We start from the raw sequence: 21,938 nt of genomic DNA, 5'->3' as shown, positions 1-21,938 counted from the left end.
GTATGCAATGGTGTCAGCGTTTGGATGCTGATTATGGGGTGGATCCCTGGCTATGGCAGTCTCTACATGGTCCATCCTTTCATCTCAGCTCCAAACTCCGTCTCTGTAACTCCTTCCATGGGTGTTTTGTTCCCAAATCTAAGGAGGGGCATAGTGTCCACACTTCAGTCTTCATTCTCCTTGAAAGACATCCTTTCTTGATCGCATCATTTAATTATGTCACTATCTTATTGTGATATCAATACTCCACATTAAATGATTTAATACTACAAAGAAGAAAGAAAGGTTTCACTAAAAGGGTGTAGGAACTCAATGGTTGAACATAATCAAATGTTCAAGCATCCTTTCAAAGTCTGAACAAGCACTAAATATCATTAGTAGACTTATGAAATGCTTGTATCTGGTGAAATTTTTTAAAAATCTAAATGATGGCTTACTTCCTGAGCCATCTGGACTACTGAGTGTTGGGGTTTACTAGTGTATATAATAACTTCTAAAGTAGATTGAGACAACTGAAGAAAAGGGATATAAACCAATAAGTAAATAAATTTGCAATGGAGGCCTTTATCTGAATTAAAAAGCAGTTTTTTTCTCAAGCTCTTACTTCATTTCATATTATATTTACTCAAACATCTATTATACAAGCTGGGTAACTGGGAAGAAGTTCTATTAAGAAAATATGCCAGGCATTGGAGAAATGGTTCTGTAGTTAACAGGGTTTCCTTCTCTTACAGAGGATAGTAGTTCAATTCCCACTATCTACAAGATCTCATTAATATATGTAACTACAGTTCTAAGTGACCCAATGTCCTTTTCTAGTCACCATGGGAACTGTGTACATGTGGTACAAATACAGTCATGCATGAAAAACAAAAACACTCACATACATAAAATAAAAATAAATAAACTTTAAAAAACATGCCAATTTATTTGTTTTCATATAACAGTAAGTAAATAGCTGATATGCCTTTTACTGTATTGATGTCAAGACAGACATGTGTCTATATGTAAATGTGAATGGTTTTTTTCATCTGTCAACCACTGGGTATCATAAAATGTAGCATTCAGTAATACCAAACAATTGATTTTACAACTTTAGTGAGGTCTATCTGGTGTTTGGGGGTTTGTTTTGTTTTTAAGCTTCAGTGTTACTGAAATAATCTTCTATCATTAAAGACAAACAAAATTTAATAACAAAGACAAGTTATACTCAGGGAAAACATGGAAGAACTATTTTGCGCGTCGGTTTCTCCAAGTTATTTGTGAAATAAATACACCAAAATACATACCAAGAAAGTTTTGTAATTTGGAAAATAATATTTAATAGGTATCAGACATCTCAGCAAAAATGTCCCTCCAGTTATATTGTATTGATCCTGAATGTTCATGTTGCCTTTTGTTGCAAAACAGTAGCAAAAGCATCCTTTATAAAGTAATGTAATCAAGAGAATAACAGACAATGAAATATTCTTTGTGAGGAGATCTATTTATAGCTAAGGCATTTGGCTTATGTGCTTGCAATAAACTTGGCCTAATTCACTACTGGAAAATGGAATGCACTACAGGGATTTGCTAAGCATTCTTTACTTCAGGTTAGAAGCACTGCAAACCTTGTAATATATGCAAATGCTATTTACATGCTTTCAATCTTTAATGTTATAGTGTTGAAGCAACACAGTAACAATACAAACTAGATAGAATTTTATGAATATTTTATTAAGATAAAGTAACTGTGCCTTCTAATGCATACCTGACATTAGTTTTTATTGTTTCTGATTTAACATGCATTAGCTCTTGCTATAAAAAAAATGAAAGGAACTGTACAGAGTAAAAATTACTGCAGTTGGAGCTCTTTTAATTTTTTTCTCTAGTCTCTCTCTTTTTAAAACAATCAACAATGAAAAAACTACTGAATGATATTTATCTTGATTTTAAAACAGAATTTCGAAAACAAGGAATAAGAATGCTTTAAAATATATGGACCAAAACATGGTGCTAGAAATTATAATAGAATTTATGTAACAAATGATCTCAAATATATGTAATTATTTACAAAATAGCAGCCATGTAGGAGAATATGGTGGTGAATGTTTCTTATGGAAAATTAGTCAGTATGAGGATCTGTAACAGTGAACAGGAAAGCATAAAAGTTGAGGAAGACAAGTTGTTTTTGCTTTACAGTAATAGGTAAAAATATCTGTTGAAAATCTAGTTTCTCAATTCTATTCCATTGGTCTACTTGTCTGTCGCTATACCAGTACCATGCAGTTTTTATCACTTGCACTGTAGTACAGCTTTAGGTCAGGCATGGTGATTCCACTGGAGGCTTTTTATATCCTTGAGTAGAGTATATGCTATCCTAGGGTTTTTTTTGTTATTCCAGATGAATTTACAGATTGCCCTTTCTAATTTGTTGAAGAATTGAGTTGGGATTTTGATGGGGAATGCATTGAATCTGTAGAATGTTTTTGGCAAGAGAGCCATCTTTACTATATTGATCCTACAAATCCATGAGCGTGGGAGATCTTTCCATCTTCTGAGATCTTCTTTAATTTCTTTCTTCTGAGACTTGAAGTTCTTATTATACAGATCTTTCACTTCCTTAGTTAGAGTTACACCAAGATATTTTATATTATTTGTGACTATTGAGAAGGGTGTTGTTTCCCTAATTGCTTTCTCAGCCTGTTTATCCTTTGTGTATATAAAGGCCATTGACTTGTTTGAGTTAATTTTTTTCCATATTTTTTTATTACGTATTTTCCTCAATTACATTTCCAATGCTATCCCAAAAGTCTCCCACACCCTCGCCCCCTACTCCCCTACCCACCCATTCCCATTTTTTGGCCTTGGCATTCCCCTGTACTGGGGCATATAAAGTTTGCCTGTCCAATGGGCCTCTCTTTCCAGTGGTGGCCGACTAGGCCATCTTTTGATACATATGCAGCTAGAGTCAAGAGCTCCCGGGTACTGGTTAGTTCATAATGTTGCACCTACAGGGTTGCAGATCTCTTTAGCTCCTTGGATACTTTCTCTAGCTCCTCCCTTGGGGGCCCTGTGATCCATCCAATAGTTGACTGTGAGCATCCACTTCTGTGTTTGCTAGGCCCCGGCCTAGTCTCACAAGAGACAGCTTCATTGCAACAATCGCTTGCTAGTGTATGCAATGGTGTCATCGTTTGGAGGCTAATTATGGGATGGATCCCTGGATATGGCAGTCTCTAGATGGTCCATCCTTTTGTCTCAGCTCCAAACTTTGTCTCTGTAACTCCTTCCATGGGTGATTGTTTCCAATTCTAAGAAGGGGCTAAGTGTCCACACTTTGGTCTTCCTTCTTCTTCAGTTTCATGTGTTTTGCAGATTTTATATCCAGCTACTTCATTGAAGCTGTTTATCAGACTTAGGAGTTCTCTGATGGAATTTTTAGGGTCACATATATATATATATATATATATATATATATATATATATATATATATATATACTATCATATCATCTGCAAAAAGTGATATTTTGACTTCTTCCTTGCCAATTTGTATTACCTTGATCTCCTTTTGTTGTCAAATTGCTCTGGCTAGGACTTCAAGTACAATGTTGAATAGGTAGGAAGAAAGTGGGCAGCCTTGTCTAGTCCCTGGTTTTAGTGGGATTGCTTCCAGCTTCTCACCATTTACTTTGATGTTGGCTACTGGTTTGCTGTAGATTGCTTTTATCATGTTTAGGTATTGGCCTTGAATTCCTGATCTTTCCAAGACTTTTATCATGAATGGGTGTTGGATTTTGTCAAATGCTTTCTCCTCATCTAACGAGATGATCATGTGGTTTTTGTCTTTGAGTTTGTTTACATAATGGATTACATTGATGGATTTCCATATATTAAACCATCCCTGCATCCCTGGAATAAAACCTACTTGGTCAGGATGGATGATTGTTTTGATGTGTTCTTGGAATCGGTTAGCAAGAACTTTATTGAGGATTTTTGCATCGATATTCATAAGGGAAATTGGTCTGAAGTTCTCTATCTTTGTTGGGTCTTTCTGTGGTTTAGGTATCAGAGTAATTGTGGCTTCATAGAATGAGTGGGTAGGATACCTTCTGCTTCTATTTTGTGGAATACTTTGTGAAGAACTGGGATTGGATCTTCTTTGAAAGTCTGATAGAACTCTGCACTAAATTCATTTGGTCCTGGGCTTTATTTTGGTTGGGAGACTATTAATGACTGCTTCTATTTCTTTGGGGGATATAGAACTGTTTAGATCATTAACCTGATCTTGATTTAACTTTGGTACCTGGTATCTGTCTAGAAACTTGTCCATTTCATCCAGGTTTTTCAGTTTTGTTGAGTATAACCTTTTGTAGAAGGATCTGATGATGTTTTGGATTTCTTCAGGATCTGTTGTTATATCTCCCTTTTCATTTCTGATATTGTTAATTAGGATGCTGACCCTGTGCCCTCCAGTGAGTCTGGCTAAGGGTTTATCTATCTTGTTGATTTTCTCCAAGAACTAACTCCTCGTTTGGTTGATTCTTTGAATATTTCTTCTTGTTTCCACTTGGTTGATTTTTGCCCCTGAGTTTTTCTTATTTCCTGCAGTCTACTCCTCTTGGGTGAATTTGCTTCCTTTTGTTCTAGAGCTTTTAGGTGTGTTGTCAAGCTGCTAGTGTGTGCTCTCTCTAGTTTCTTTTTGGAGGCACTCAGAGCCAAGAGTTTTCCTCTTTGGAATGCTTTCATTTTGTCCCATAAGTTTGGGTATGTTGTGGCTTAATTTTCATTAAACTCTAAAAAGTCCTTAATTTCTTTCTTTATTCCTTTCTTTCTTTATTTCCTCTCAAGGTATCATTAAGAAGAGTGTTGTTAAGTTTCCACATGAATGTTGGCTTTCTATTATTTATTTTGTTATTGAAGATCAGCCTTAGTCCATGGTGATCTGATAGGATGCATGGGACAATTTCAATATTTTTGTATCTGTTGAGGCTTGTTTTGTGACCAATTATGTGGTCAATTTTGGAGAAGGTACCATGAGGTTTTGAGAAGAAGGTATATCCTTTTGTTTTAGGATAAAATATTCTGTAGATATCTGTTAGATCCATTTGTTTCATAACTTTTGTTAGTATCACTGTGTCCCTGTTTAGTTTCTGTTTCCATGATCTGTCCATTGATGAAAGTGGTATGTTGAAGTCTCCCACTATTATTGTGTGAGGTGCAATGTGTGCTTTGAGCTTTACTAAAGTTTCTTTAATGAATGTGTCTGCCCTTGTATTTGGAGCATAGATATTCAGAATTGAGAGTTCCTCTTGGAAGATTTTACCTTTGTTGAGTATAATGTGCCCCTCTTTGTCTTTTTTGATGACTTTGGGTTGGAAGTCAATTTTATTAGATATTAGAATGGCTACTCCAGCTTGTTTCTTCAGACCATTTGCTTGGAAAATTGTTTTTTAGCCTTTCATTCTTAGGTAGTGTCTGTCTTTTTCCCTGAGATGGGTTTCCTGTAATCAGGAAAATGTTGGGTCCTGTTTGTGTAGCCAGTCTGTTAGTCTATGTCTTTTCATTGGGGGAATTGAGTCCATTGATATTAAGAGATATTAAGGAAAAGTGATTGTTTCTTTATATGCCTCAGTACAGGGGAATGCCAGGGCCAAGAAGTGGGAGTGGGTGGGTGGGAGAGTGGTTTGGGGAGCGTGTGGGGGACTTTTGGGATAGCATTCGAAATGTAAATGAAATAAATACCTAATTAAAAAAATTTATTTACTCAAGTATACATTGCTTCACACTGAGTCTCTTTACAATAAGAGATGTGATGGTGAGTACTGATCATAAATTTGATTGGTCCAGTAGCCCTATGGTAATACATAACTCAAGGCATGCATGTAAGAGTGTTTCCAGACATAATTAGATCATAAGTGTTCTAGAACTATCAGGGAATCAATCACCTATGCCTTTATAACAAGAAGAATTTGGAATAGGTGTGAGGCCTTACTGCAGGAATTAGCTCTCTGAAACTGTGTCCTTTGTGGCCACTCACCCCTGTTTCTTTGATTTCTCTAGCTCCACATTCTGTGAATCAAGAGCATCAACACAATTGTTACTGTGGAGCAATTCTGCTTCTCATGCTATGAGCCCAGAAACAGAGAACAAGTGGCCATGAAGTGAACACTATAAAACAAGAAGCCATATTTAAAATGTTCTTCCCTAAGCTGCTTTCATAAGACATCATTACAGAGTAATGAGAAAAGTAACGGAAGTAATGACCATTTAGAGTATATGGTCATATTAAAAAAAAAAACAGTTCTGTGAGTTGTAGGAACTACTGTATGTGTACACACTAGAGATTGACTTGTGTAGTTCATAGAGACTGAGGTATAAAATGGGTTTAAGAAATTCAATACAACCTAATATTGTGTTTTACAGCAATTTGATGAATATTAAAAATAATTATTGAAGAAGACTTGGAATGTTCCTCACACAAATAAATAATAACTATCTGAGGATACTGATATGTAAATAATCCTACCTGTCCATTACATGTTTATTGAAAAGTCATACTTTACTTTAGAAATGCATTCCATAACTACCAATCAATATATATGAAATAGTTGTGTGGAAATGTCATAATGAAAAATGTTATTTTGTACAGTTAATATACTCTAGTAAAGAGATCTGGTACCTCATACTATATACCAGTTCAAGAGACTGGACCAGTAGAAAGCTTGGATAATCCAAGAAAACCTGCAAGATAAAAAGCTAGTAAGTAGAAAAGAACATTATTAAGTGGTTATATCTGTGTTATAGCTGGATGATGCCAAAAAGTTAATCAAATAAAAAATATTTTCTAAAGAAATAGAAGACATGTAAGCTCAGAATTAAACCGGGGTGACTAATAATTTCTCTTGCAGGAGATGAGTGCTCTGTGGATGTGGAGAACACTGTCCTTAACATGGTCTACATGATTTTGGGGAGAGCGAGCAAGCCTAATGCATGATAAGAAAGCTGGCTGATATTCTCATGAAGAGTCTTCATTGGTTATAAAGAATTTCTGTCCTATATCAGCTTGATTTCACATCCCAGGAACATTATGGACAATATAGAAGGATTAAAATTAATCTGTCCATGGTGTCTATATGTTTAAGACCTGACAATGTCTCTGGAAAGAAAGCATACTTTAAATACATCAAAACCAAACCACGACAACATTCCTAGGGTTCTTTATGTTAATTCCAACCTGAATTACTTAATGGGTCCATTATTTCTATTTATGACTTCAAGTCCCCTCAATCAAGTCACTTAATCAAGGTATACAAGCACCTTTTATTTTCCTGAGTTGTATTCTGTCATACATACCGTTTGACATACTTATCTTTCTGACAGTCCCTTGTGTGATACCTAAATCCCAACACACACAGCAATCCAGGGTCATATTAATTTCTCACTTACTAACTTATAAACTTCTACAAAATCCCAGGAAGGTCTTGTACTCATTATGCTTATTAATTGTTTCTCCCTTCCCCTCTATCTCTGCCCACTTCTCTCTGGCCTTGTCTGTCTTATAGTCATCAATGCATATTTATTCTATCTGATACTTTAAAAATACCACATTTTACCCCTTTGCACTGCCTCCATTTAGACAGAAATCTTCAATTATTTGGAACACTCCATCATCATATGTCCTTCCTCTAATTCATCCCATATGGTACAAGTTCCTATTATCTTTCTAGTGAACAAATAATGTTTTTTTATTTTCAATGACTTAAGTGTTTTACTATTCTCTAGAGTCACAAAACTGCACAGATCCCAAAGATGAAAGCTCGTATTCTTTAAAGATGACATTTAAGATCTGCTATAAGAGATACTTCAACTATCATTACTAAATCTAAACATCAGTAGAAGAAAACACACATTTCCAAAACTTCACAATATCCTTGTACTTCTAGCTCTCTGCATTTATTTCATTATTGAGTAGCTTTTTTTTTGTTGCCTTTTCTAACCATTCAACTGCAACACTGTACTGTCTTAGGCAACACTTTAGTCTCACAGAGAGCAGGATGACTCTTTTGCATTCTCTGACTACAGACTGATGTTATACTTTGTGTATAACTACTGTTTCAATAAGCATTGGGCACTAAAATTAGTGATTTTTAAGTACTTCCAATTGCCCTAATTTCATGCTTCTGAATAAGTAAACAAAGAAATAAATGCATGAATTAATGAATATTATCTTCTTGTTAAAGAGACAGAAAACAGTTGAGGTAAAGCTTAACACAGGTAAATTGCTAATATTAAAAGCAAATTTAAGTCAAAATTGGTAGAAGGTAGATAATAATACCAATGAGATATGTACAAAATAAGACAAGAAAAATCTTCAGTAAAATGAGTTCTTTGAAAATATTAGTAAAATTTCTAAAACTTTGTCTATATATTTTGATATGTAAAAATGAGTATAAATTAAAGATAAATCAATAGTATAACAAGGTATTGTATAGTTTATAAATCTTAAAGGGCAATAAAGGAATATCTTGAGAATGTTTATGAAATAAACATAAATTTGAAAAGTTTGGTGGTATACATATACTTTTCCAATCACATTTATAAATGTACTTCATAGAAATGTACTTTTCCAAACAGATTTGTAAATTGTAATATACATATTTTATAAAAGTCAAATTGATTATCAATAACTTCTAGGAGCCATAAATCAGGGCAGAATTAGCTTTCTGTTTCTATCTGATATTTAAGAAAAAATAAAAGCAATGTATTCTTGCATGAAATACATGAAGATTTTGGCATAAAATTTATGGAGTAAATTCTAATATTACTTAGACAGCAAAATGAGGAAAAGACAATGTAAATAAAACAAAACTATAAGCCAATATTCTCTGGAGCCAAGGCACAAAATCTTTCCCTAATTTACAAACAAAATCTTTTAAGATAAGATGGTCTTTAATTGTTTTTATATCAATTTCCAAAGACTGTGCTCAAAGACTATGAATATAAATAAATATATACACAAACAAAAGGAAAAATAAGTGCTTTAATATATATAGCAGAAGTCAAAAATGATAACAAAATTAGAATTGGCAATAGAAATAGACCAAAGAAAACTCTAGATTATATATGTTAATGAAGGGTTTAACGTTCTTTCAACTGCATCATAATGACATATGTGTCCATGTTTTATGAATTATTGTATTCTAGTACTATGGCAGCTATGGAATCTGGGACTATGACATTTGAGTGCAATATTGTGAATAATGTCGTACTGAGGATTGAAAAGCACAGGTAAATAAGAAACTCACTGCAATCAACAGAATAATGTTCATCATCAGATTATTAATAAACATAACTCTCATAAATTACATGAGAGAATGCTTATCTTTTACTAGGGTTTTAGGAAATTAAAAAATATTACTTCTTCATTAATCCATACCTATTGTTTATTCATTAACGTGGTCTAGGTCCAGATACAGAGGCAACTTAAAATAGTATAAAATTAAATCACTGAACTCAACAGTTTAAACTTAAGAGTATAAATAATTCTACAAACACAGAAAGCTAAATATGTTATGTTTTGGGGAACCTACTTAGTATGTTTCATGCACGAAATATCAATCAATGTAATTATTCTTGAAATATAAGATTAATTTACTTTGGTATGAAATTTCTGATGATGTTGAGATCAATAAAAATAGAGAAAATTGTGACTTCAAACATTTGTGACTTGAGTTTCAGATTTGAATTTTAATGCTGATATCTAACCAATAGTAACTATAAATATGTGATATCATATTTATATGACTTTTCTTCATGAAAACCTTTCTTCTAGTCAGCCGTGTAATAAGACAATTATGATTTTCTGATGAAATGTATGTGGCACCAGAGTGCATGCATTTCTCCCTGTGATTCTCCTATAGTGGGCTATACTCTTTTCATTTTTTTTTCTTTCTTTGTCTCAGTGTGGGACAGCTTTTACTAATGATTTACAGCACTTTAGGAGGGTTGAGATTCTCTATTATTTCTCAACTCCATGAGTTATTTTCACCATATGCTAGGAACTCATCATAGTACTGAATAGCACCCTTGAATATTCTATAGTACAAAGTCTGACTAACCATATGACCTATGCAATATTCCAAATACTACATGACCCAATTAATATGCTGGATTTATTTTCACTTAAATATTAGCCGTTGTTGGCTTGCCATTTGAATTTAACAGGGAATCATGTATTTTATCTACTAAATCTACTAAAATTTGATTTAATAAGAATTGCTCATGAGTAGATAAGCATTCTGAGCGTTTAAAATAGATATTACTGCTTTTTATATAAAAGTGCAGATTTGTCATTCTTTATTTTAAGATTGTCATATATAATTTTATTGTTTGGTTGTTGTTTTTTTTTGCTTTGTTTTATTTTAATTAATTTATTTTTTTTACACTCCATATTTTATCCCCTGACGCGATTTGTGATTCTTTAAAGATTTTTATAAGATTACTTTAAAAAATAGACAATAAAATAATTAACCCTTTCTTTGTAACTGCAAATTGCTGCCTGCTAGTAAAAGAAACTGGCTGAGAAAACTATGTTGCTCTTTTACACTTTGTTAATCTATATAACAAGTTGTTTGGTTATAAATGTATGTGAGTTCTTGAGAATAATTTGTTTTCTTTACCCATACTTGGCAATGTTATTTCTTGTAAAGGCAATAGGGAACATATTGTTTTTTCATAGTAATCTTCACTAGAAGAAAACAAAAATGTAAGCACATCTAAATTTATACTGCCCAAAAGATTTTGCTGGGATATATAAGCTATGAAAGAAAGAAATTAAATGTGAGGTTTGGAAGATTGTTCCTTCCACCCATCTCTCTCTCTCTGTGTAAATTTATGTGAGAGTATGTTGGAACTCTGTTCACCTATCAAATCTGTTTGTAAAGCTTATCGGGGTGTGTGTTAGAGCTTTTTCCATCCACCAATTGTGTGTATATATGTTCATATTTGTTTGTCTGAAATGTCTGCTTGCTAGAGCTTTGCTCTAAGCATTCATTGTATGAATGTGTAGGTCTGTATGCATCTATGTATGCATGCATGTATGTATGTATGTATGCATCTATGCATGCATGTATGCATGTATGTATGTATGCATGTATGTAAATATGTATATATGTATGCATATATGTATGCATACACATATGTATACATATGTATATATGTATGTATGTATATATGTATGTATATATGTATGTGTATATGTATGTATATATGTATGCTCTAAGCACTGACCCCCTTGGATTACCCCTTGAGGTCAAAGCTGGATTTGATAAAGTTTGTTCTACACCAATCATTTGTTATCCATATGCTTAAGCACACTTTAACACTTAGTATATGTATAAGCTTATTGATTTTTAAATAAGAAAATGAATCTTGGCTGAAATTGATACCTCCATAACATAGAAAAAGTGACAAGAAATTTAAAACTTGCTTGATATTCTGACTATATAGTCATTAATGGTTAGAAAGAAACTTTCAAAAATATATAATATAAAAAGTCAATTTAAGGCCAATTTAGAGACTGTTTGAAATTTGTCCTAATACCAAGACTAATTTTGTATAATGATTTTTAAAATAATAAAACTCAAGTCAGGAACTCAAACTACTGCTAAAATTCTTTAACAAACTACAACCTACTGATATAATAATTTTGACTTAATATGGTAAAAAATTATAGAAAACATTATAATTTTTGTTTTGTCATTAAACAATTATGTATCTTTCGAGTTGAAACCGTTTTACATACAGTCTATGTCAGTTACAACATACAACTTCATATCTTGTGATATGAATTCAAGTGGTTCTGCCAATTTGTTGGTGCTTTATGCTATTGGAAAGTATATAGTGAATTTATATTTTATTATATGTTCTGAAAGAAAAATGCAGGGAGTCCTGTATGACCATAGCCAAGAGTAAGGGAAACACTCCACATTAATTAAGTACATCAAGAAAACTTTTTCTGTCACCAATTTTTTCCCCACAAACCCACATTAATTTATATGGTCTCATATGGGGTTATAGTCCAGTTAAAGAAACTAAGCCTTAGATTTTAGTTGATGCTCAGCTATGAACCACTTTTTTAAAAAAGATTTATTTATTTATTATATATAAGTACACTGTAGCTGTCTTCAGACACTCCAGAAGAGGGAATCAGATCTTGTTACAGATGGTTGTGAGCCACTATGTGGTTGCTGGGATTTAAACTCTGGACCTTCAGAAGAGCAGTCGGGTGCTCTTACCCACTGAGCCATCTCACCAGCCCCATGAGCCACTTTTAAAAACTAATTCATCTTCTTGGGTTCTTTGTCTAGTTCCTCCCCTGGAGACCCTGTGCTCAGTCCAATGGATGACTGTTAGCATCCACTTCTGTAATTGTCAGGTACTGGCAGATCCTCTCAGGAGACAGCTATATCAGGCTCCTATCAGCAAGCACTTGTTGGCATCCACAATAGTGTCTGGGTTTGATGACTGTATATGAGATCAATTCCCAGGTGGGACAGTCACTGGATTACCTTTCCTTCAGTTTCTGCTCCAAACTTTGTCTCTGTATCTCGTTCCATGTGTATTTTGATCCCTATTCTTTTTTTTTAATATTTTTATTAGGTATTTTCCTCATTTACATTTCCAGTGCTATCCCAAAAGTCCCCCATACCTTCCCCCCCAGTCCCCTACCCACCCACTCCCACTTTTTGGCCCTGGCATTCCCCTGTACTGGGTCATATAAAGTTTGCAAGTCCAATGGGCCACTCTTTCCAGTGATGGCCGACTAGGCCATCTTTTGATACATGTGCAGCTAGAGTCAAGAGCTCCAGAAGACTGGTTAGATCATAATGTTGTTCCACCTATGAAGTTGCAGATCCCTTTAGCTCCTTGGGTACTTTCTCTAGCTCCTCCATTGGGAGCCCTGTGATCCATCCAATAGTTGACTGTGAGCATTCACTTCTGTGTTTGCTAGGCCCCGGCATAGTCTCACAAGAGAAAGCTATATCTGGGTCCTTTCAGCAAAATCTTGCTAGTGTGTGCAATGGTGTCAGCGTTTGGATGCTGATTATGGGGTGGATCCCCAGATATGGCAGTCTCTAGATGGTCCATCCTTTCATCACAGCTCCAAACTTTGTCTCTGTAACTCCTTCCATGGGTGTTTGTTCCCAATTCTAAGAAGGGGCAAAGTGTCCACACTTTGGTCTTCGTTCTTCTTGAGTTTCATGCGTTTAGCAAATTGTATCTTATATCTTGGGTATCCTAAGTTTCTGGGCTAATATCCAATTATCAATGGGTACATATTGTGTGAGTTCTTTTGTGATTGTGTTACCTCACTCAGGATGATGCCCTCCAGGTCCATCCATTTGCCTAGGAATTTCATAAATTCATTCTTTTTAATAGCTGAGTAGTACTCCATTGATTCCTATTCTTAAGAAGGACTGAAGTATCCACACTGTGGTCTTCTTTCTTCTTGAGCTTCATGTGGTCTGAAACAACCAATACCCCGAGAGATCCCAGGGACTAAAACACCAACCAAAGAGTACACATGGAGGGACTCAAGGCTCCAGCCACATATGTAGCAGAGGATGACATTGTGGGGGCATCAATGAGAGGAGAGGCCCTTGGTCTTGTGAGGGCTCTATGCCCCAGTGTATGGGAATGCCAGTACAGGGAAGTGGGAGTGAGTGGGTTAGTGAGCAGGGGGAGGGAGGATTGGATAGGGGATTTCGGAGGGGAAATGAAGAAAGGGTATAAAATTAGAAATGTAAATAAAGAAAATATGTAATAAAAAACTAATTTATACCTATTGCTATCTGAAGGGTTCATACTGTTATCTTGGACCATGAAGATGGTGAACTGTAAAGGACTGCTTACGACAAAGACTAAGCTGAGTTTTGAGTCCATAAACTACAATTAACAATGTCTGCAAGCATATACATGTATACCTGTGATGTGCAGGTATAGCTGCTTCTACTGATTGGTTACTTAGGTAGCAACAGAAACTGCTTATATAATATTAAGTTAAAATGTAACTGTCTTAAACTCTGCATGAAACTTCAGGCAATATATTCCCTAAGATTCTCATAACATCTGACAGTTTACTGCAGTAATTGTACCACTCAGATTTATACCAATCCCAAAAATTTTTATGTGAGCATTTATCAAGTAGACTGTTATATTCAAATTTTAATTTATCCGACATGAGTTATAATATTAACATAAATGAAATTTAAACCATATACACTGGAAAGATTATAAAACATTATATCTAAGATTTTAAAATATATTCTATATTACAAAAAAACTAAATTTCTGGGTCTGTTTATTGGATTATGTGTGTTGTCTAAATGACTAAGGCATTTAAAAAACAGTAATGCATTTATATATATAATCCAAGTTATTGAAAACATTTAAGAGTAGCCAGTGCATGCACATATTAAAACAAGATTTCTTTAGAAAGGCAATAAAGATGGCAAAATTACAGTCCTCTTGAAATAGCTACTCAAGCAATTTCCCAGGACAAACAGTAATTTATGCTAAGTGAACACTAAAACACTGAATTCCATTCCAATTGCTTTTTCGTTATTGAAGGGGAAGGAGAAACAGATTAGTTACCAGTTGCTTTGACATGATAAATGTGTGTTCCTGCATGTTCTGTAAAAATCTGAACAGTCCACTGTTCAATTTTCAAGCTGACTTATATTTTCACACTAAATTCTGGGCTGTATCTGCTTAAGAGTGTGAAATTACTGTGATAACATTCATGGAGAACTGTCTCTTTTCCATCCATGAAATTACAGAATACCTCTACCTACCAAGCACAAATGTAATGGATATTTTAAATTTCTCTATATTATTGCATAATAAACATGGCAATAAAAGCATCCTAGTGAGTTTTAGGTGATATAAATATATTTTACAGACTCAAAAATATAACAGTATAACTGAAACACAGAAAATGGCATTTTTATGAAATTTGGGGTATTAATACCAAGGTGTATTCTACCAGCTAATCAAAAATTTGAAATTCATTCCACAGTGTGTCTGTAAGTATGAAATAAACATTTTTTCTCTTATTTACTCACAATACTTAACCAAGTACACCAGTAACATCTGTGCATCCCAGGAATCTTTTCAGATGTTTCTAATCTTAAATCCTGCAGGCTCCCCACTCTTTTCTCTCTTTTTAATCCCTTAGTGCTTATCCGTCAGTCTACCTCTGGATTTTTATTATGACCACTCTGTTTTAAATTACAGATAATAAATTAAACCACTGCAATTAGTAAACTCATATTTTGGAGATTTTATAAGATCTCTTTCTTCATGAAGACTAAAATGCTCAAAGATCTGACACCTGCTTTTATTAATGTAGCACGAAGAGCAGGTACACTGTATGCATTTAAAAAAATATTTCATATAGGGTTTAATGTCATAATACCTCTGAAAGAGAAACAAAAGGAGAAAAAAGAGAACTGTAGCATAAAACACATAAAACACTACCATTCACGCATTGCTTGTGGTACTATGTGTCACTTCCTTGGTCTTCACAAGGCTCACTCAATTTTTTTCAGTTCTAAATATTACAGTAGAGAAAAATAAGAAAGAGAGACTAGGGTTTGGCATCTCACTCAATTAACAAACAGGACCAAGATCCAAGGGCATATCTGTGTCTCAGGACACATTTAGTTTGCACTAAAAATTATGTGCAGTGTACAATAGATTATCATGCAAATTCTGAAATGAATTGCTATGCCTGCATTCTTATCAAAGGGAAGCAGCATTTTAAACTATAGGCAAATATTTCAAGTAAATGAGATATATATGTAACATTTCATAGCTATATATATGCTAAAATGTAAGCATTTTGTTTGACTATGGGTTAATATAAATAACCACATCAACAAAGAGAAAAATAGAGGTTTTCAACATATATAGAAAAAGACAAAAACAAAACATAGCTCTTACCATGTCAAATTTATGATTTAACTAAATCTGTCTTACATTTTTCTTTCATTTTAAAACATACTATCTTTGCGATGTATATATCCTAAAAAGAAATTCACTGTAGAACTTTATTTGGGAAAAGCAACAGTGATTAACCCCAAAACCATACACATGTTTTCAACACAAATCCAGACTTTCATTGTACTTCGACTTAATGAATTATGATTCAGTCACATAAAAACACATCACTGACTCAGACTGCATAAGAGCATTGCAAAGAGTACTGGTTGACTTTTTCTTATCAAACTTCATTTAACAATTATATTTTATCTGTTGCCGTTTAGCAATTAATATAACTGTCACAAAATAAAGCTCTCAAATATGACTTCAAGGCCTCAATAATAAGTTAATATTAGTTTGATAATAAAAACTTTGTTATCTTTGATCACTGTTTCCAGATTCAGTCCAATTTGGTCTTCATAAAGAATTGTGTTACTTTTTAATTTTTAAATTTTATTATTTTATTTTTGGTGGAATGCTTCATTGCCTTGCAAGTTATAGTCCATCATCAGGGGAAGACACGAAAGGCAATCGACTTGTATGTGAGAACTGAAGCAGCACCAGAGAGGACAATGCTTTGCTGGGCAAGTGGAACCATGTCACCAGACAAAACCTAGGAAGGTTAGGCAGATTCAGAATATCTGAGAAGAGGTAGGTCGTTTATCTACTCCTATCTGAGTTCCTGTCCTGGAACATGTGACTGCCATACCCCATGGAGAGGACTGTGACAATCAGTCACATAAGGGCAACTCCTAAAGGCCCTTGACATCCAGATGAGGCATTCCTAACATCTCAGACCAAACCAATAGAAAGCATTTGCTTTTAGAGTCCAAACTACCCCAAAATGTATATAAGATGTTATATTCCACAAGGAATAGAGGTGCTGGAGTTATTTCATCAAAGATCCTTTTAAAACACCTGTCTTATAGAGCTGTAGCACTTTGACAAAGAGAATTCTCTCTGGAAGCTTTCATCCCTGGACGCTACTCAAGCCCACTGCAGCCACTTCTTTCTCAGAGGCCCAGCCCACTGCAGTGTCCTGCCTCACCACACCAACTCTGGAACAGCAGTGACTGAGACTCTATTACGAATAGAGCCTCAAAGAACATGGATGCACAATTCCTTGGGGGAAATATATATATATATATATGTCTAAGAGTGATAAAGCTGGATTTTGAGGTAGATCAATTCTCACCATCGAATAAGTATCTCCTTCCCCATCATCCTTGCCAGAAAGAGTTGCCATTTGTTTTATTGATCTTCCATTCTCACGAGAGTAAAATGAACTCTTAAAATGAGTTTTAATTTTCATTTTCGTTAAAAACAGGCTAGGTATCCACTAACTGATGAATGGATAATTAAAAGGATGGATAATTAACTCCATTGTGTCACATTTACACAATGGAATGTTATTTAACTCTTAAGAGAAATGAAATTATTACACAGAACGAACAGCGACTGAGGAAACCACCACCTCAAAGACAAATATTATCCTCTTTTGATGGATGTTATATTTTGAATTTCAATGTGTGGTACAATTAGAATGCCTACTAACTACCAACTAACTAGTGATGTGGGTACCTAGTAAGTAATCAGTGGGGAGGAAAAGATCTCAGATCCTCCTGTACCATGCCTGCCTGGACGCTGCCATGCTCCTGCATTGATGATAATGGACTGAACCTTTGAACAAGTAGGCCAGCCCCAATTACATGTCCTTATGACTTGCCCTGGTCATAGTGTCTGTTCACAGCAGTAGAACCCGAAGCCATACCCCATTCCTGTATTCTAGTTATGAAGGAAGACTATGCTTATCTTAAGAGGTAGATTAAGTGAGGAATCCCAAAGTCATTTCAAATAACCCATCTAAGGAGGCTTACCTCTCAACATAGTCTTGGTGTACTTGCATTTTCTTCTGTGAATTCTACACAGTGTTAGGACGATTGCCAGCAAAGTGCATGTAATACTGTCTAGTGAAAACCAGATGAAAACTACATACATTTTTTTTATATCATACCACCAGTGTATAGATTCATGGTATTCACATCTTGCAACATGTTCACTATGCACATTATATAGCAAATTGCTGATTCAGTGATCTCCAAAACTGTCTTCAAGAAATTACAGAATATTTCAGGATAAAATGACATGTGGACATTTAAAATTACAAACTATTTCAATATATACATTCAGCTATCCAAACAGATGTTACTGGTCTACAAAATATAAGTCAGTACAGACTGTTTATGATTTGGGATGGTTCAATAATCCTTCGGACATTTTATGATGGGAGAATGTAATTAACATTCAGTAGAAACCATTACAAACATTTCTTATTTTAGCTTAATCTGGGGTAGCAATGCCTGGTGTGCCTTGGTGTTGGAAGCACAAGGAGAAGAACCTGGCCACTGCAGTGCACCGCGTGGTTAAGGGGTGGTGTTTGGCAGCTTAGATGCATTAAATACACTATTTATTTGCACTGTCTTCAACTTACCGAGAGCTTTATTAGAAGGTAACCTCCTTATATCTGGAAGGTGTACCAGGAACATAACCAGAATAATGTCTACTTCCAGCAGAAAACCCCTGCTCTTGGTTTTCTCTACAGTTTGTTAAAATGCATGTGCATCTTTGCTTAAGTCTAAATTTGATTCTAAATCAGATTCCTTTAATAAAGTCTTCCTTTATTTGACTTATCTAATATACAACTGTCTAAATAGAGATTTCAAGAACTGGTAAATATAACAAACCTCATAGAAAAATTGAGAGACATTTTTGTAAGTAAAGGCTTGCAATATCAATTTTAGTTTTAAAACATTTCTTCAGTATGAAGCAATAAATTATTAGAAATTTATTTCATGACCATCCATTTCCTGTCCTTCTGCCTTCCACCCTGTACGAACATGAAGCAAACACAACTGAACTCATACCTGTTGGAAGGGGAAAGGCTGGCTCTTCCCTTGTGGAGTGGTGAGATGGCAGACAGCTCTTTGTAAGTACAATGTCATCAAGTGCAATGTTACCACGGATGCCTTCCCCAACTCTGCCTTCAAATTTGACTCGAAAGTCTTCATCACTAGACAATGACAATTCTTTCCTCTGCCAGAAATTGCCTTGTTCTTTAGTGAGATTCAGGAGCACCCTTGTGTGATTTGTGACTGTCACCTGGAGCAAGAGGAGGGCCGCAATGCCACTTCCATACATGTGATAATTAAAAATAATCTGTAAGGAGAACAGGAAATTATATATGATGAGTATAATTATTTCTAATTCAAATATATTTTAATATTCTCTTCTTTATTAACAGATCTGGAAGGCAAATTAATGTGCATATCCTATTGATTCTTGAGCATGCTAGCACCGAATGAAGGCAGAATAGTTAGCCTAGAATTATCTGCAGAGAAGATGGTATAGCAAAGACTGAATAGCAATTCAGTAGAGAAATGAAAACAGTGTATTTTTCTGTATCTAAAGCAAGATTTCTCAAGGTTATAGGTTTGATACTTTCTCTAAAATTCCAGTGTTAGCAATTAACTTCCAATGTCAAAGTGCAGAGACAGAAACTTTATGAAGTGATTAGGTTATCAGGACTTTCTCTTTTTGAATGGACTGATGACACCATAAGAATGACCTTATTATGGCCCAAATGGGTGGGTTTATTTATTTGTTTGTTTTGTTATGTTTTGTTTTGTTAAATCACAAAGGAGTCCTTTGCTATTCTACCACATTATGTACTCAGAGCACATTTTTAGTCAGTTAAGATCCACATGTCTCCACACAGCAAACCCTGCAGAGTTGCAATTACCAGGTTTGACTTGGAATGCTGGATAGAAGCACCAGCCAACAGACCCTGGAGCTTCTAAAATTAATAAATCGATTTCAAGGAACCCATATTCCAATAGGTCAGAGGCAGAGTTTACCATATTGTTGGGCATTGTTACACAGTGGAACACAGTCAACAAAAATTCTCAGAAGAAAATGGGTTATAAACAATAGTGATTCAGAGCTTTGGAAAGCTTTTATTTTGCCAGGTGCCTGAGAGAAAAGGATTATAGAAGGCACTCTTTATGCAAGAAGAATACACTATTGAAACACCAACAATTGTGCATATAATGCTCTAGAGAAATGGAATGAGTGTGCTTAAAAAATGAGAGATATGATTAATTAATGTGTGTCGTGGTTTACTACAAATGCCTGGACTATGAGAACAGCCATGCCATGTGATTATTCAAATTTACCAGCTGATAAAGTGTTTTCTGTATAAAATTGTCTTCCACTGATTAATTTTTCCAACATGAATTATATGTTTTCTTAGGACACTAAAACCTTCCTAGCATTTCTTATTTTAGCAATGAATACAACATCATGAGGCATCAAAAGATGGGACTTTAGGAATATATATATATATATATATATATATATATATATATATATATACATACACACATATATATATGCATATATAATTATGAATACTTAATCATGACATTTCCAATAATTTGACAATTCTATAATATATATAGTATATTTATAAGAGAATTACTCCAATAGTTCTAATAACCATTCCCATTTATTCTTCCTCTCAAATATGTCATGCAGAATGAGTTTGAATGTAAGTCTACTCCAGTCCCAGGCATCCCGTTTTCTGTATGTGACCTTTTAGCAGTAGTTCTTTATAAGATCTCTGAATTTTCCCCTCATACCTTGCAGTCTTTGCTTCTCTTGCTTATAACTGGGCTTGATATTCTGCCTGTTTTCACGGGCTGCTGTGGGAAAAAGCTTTTGAGAATGATGTAATGACCAGAGGAGTTTCCCAGGGTGTGGTCGACTGCTGGCTCAGTGCTTGTAGCTGGGATGTTGCTAGCTTTCAGGTTCCAGTCAATGTCCTCATCCTGATCTTGCTCCCAGGTACAAAGGTCAAACTCGAAGTCACAGCGCCCACTAGAGGTACCTGAAAAATTGCAATCTCAGACAGCGAAGAACGAAATGCTACCTTTTTAAACTGTTCTTTTTTTTTTTTTTTTTTTTTTTTTTTTGCCCTAAATCTTTTATTCCATTTTCTTTTTATTTAAAATATTTTATTTTCTCAATCGACAAATCTGTTTATAGTTTTCACTCACTCTATTCCTTCCAGTTCTTGCACTCCTTACCTTTTCTCTGGATCCACTCTCTTTCTGCCTCTCATTAGAAAAGAACAGGCTTTTAAGCAAAAGTAACCAAACATGACAAAAAAACAAAAATAAAATATATTAAGACGAAGCAAAAATGATTATATTGAAGTTAGACGTGGCAACCCAACAGGAAGTAAAGGGTCCCAAGAGTAGGCAAAATGTCAGGCACATTCGTTCTGACTGTGTAGCTGTAGCTATAATGTATCGATAAAGGCCCTGGTAAAGACCGAAGTCGGCCCACTGCTTGCTGATTCAGTCTCTATGAGCTCTACTTTGCTGAGTTAATCCAGAGGACCATGTTCTCTTTGTGTCCTCAATGTCCTCTGGTTCTTCCAGTTGTTTGGCTTCCACAAGATTCACAAGTTCTAAACAGAAACCTTTTAGTAAATTACCATCATACCCAAAGCTCAATATGACATTTAACCCTTCTCTGAAAGGCTTTTATTTGGAGTATATGATGATTAACATAAATACAACTGGCTATGGTGCAGAGAATAAAAAAAATAGAGTGTTCAGATCAAAAGGGAAATATACTTCACCCCTCCCTCGTTCCTCCCTCAAGGATCCTTTGTGAAAGACGGAGCAGAAGCACATAATATCCTAAAGGGGTGGACGATTACATGGAAACATTAACTTTTGTCCACATCAGGGAGCTGCACATGTGACATGCAGCAGTTGTTACAGCCTGCACAAAATGAAGGCAATGCCAAGCTAGAGCAAATCTCAGCAAGGAGGGGACGTGGCAA

The 21,938-nt window shown here is 34.8% G+C and overlaps 1 protein-coding gene across 1 annotated transcript in view; it reads right to left on the bottom strand.

The window, feature by feature from the left end:
- Malrd1 (MAM and LDL receptor class A domain containing 1) overlaps positions 1–21,938 on the bottom strand; it is a 729,079-nt gene that overhangs the window by 365,024 nt on the left and 342,117 nt on the right. The window contains exons 24-25 of the mRNA NM_001310455.1: positions 20,725–20,972; positions 18,952–19,243 (exon numbers count right to left, since the gene is read on the bottom strand). Of these exons, the coding sequence (NP_001297384.1) occupies positions 18,952–19,243; positions 20,725–20,972 (540 nt within the window). The remainder of the gene's footprint in view (positions 1–18,951; positions 19,244–20,724; positions 20,973–21,938) is intronic.

Source organism: Mus musculus, chromosome 2 (assembly GCF_000001635.26).
Source record: "Mus musculus strain C57BL/6J chromosome 2, GRCm38.p6 C57BL/6J".
Lineage (NCBI taxonomy): Eukaryota > Metazoa > Chordata > Mammalia > Rodentia > Muridae > Mus > Mus musculus.
Note: the sequence above shows the minus strand (reverse complement) of the source record. Positions and strands in the feature narration are given on the sequence as shown.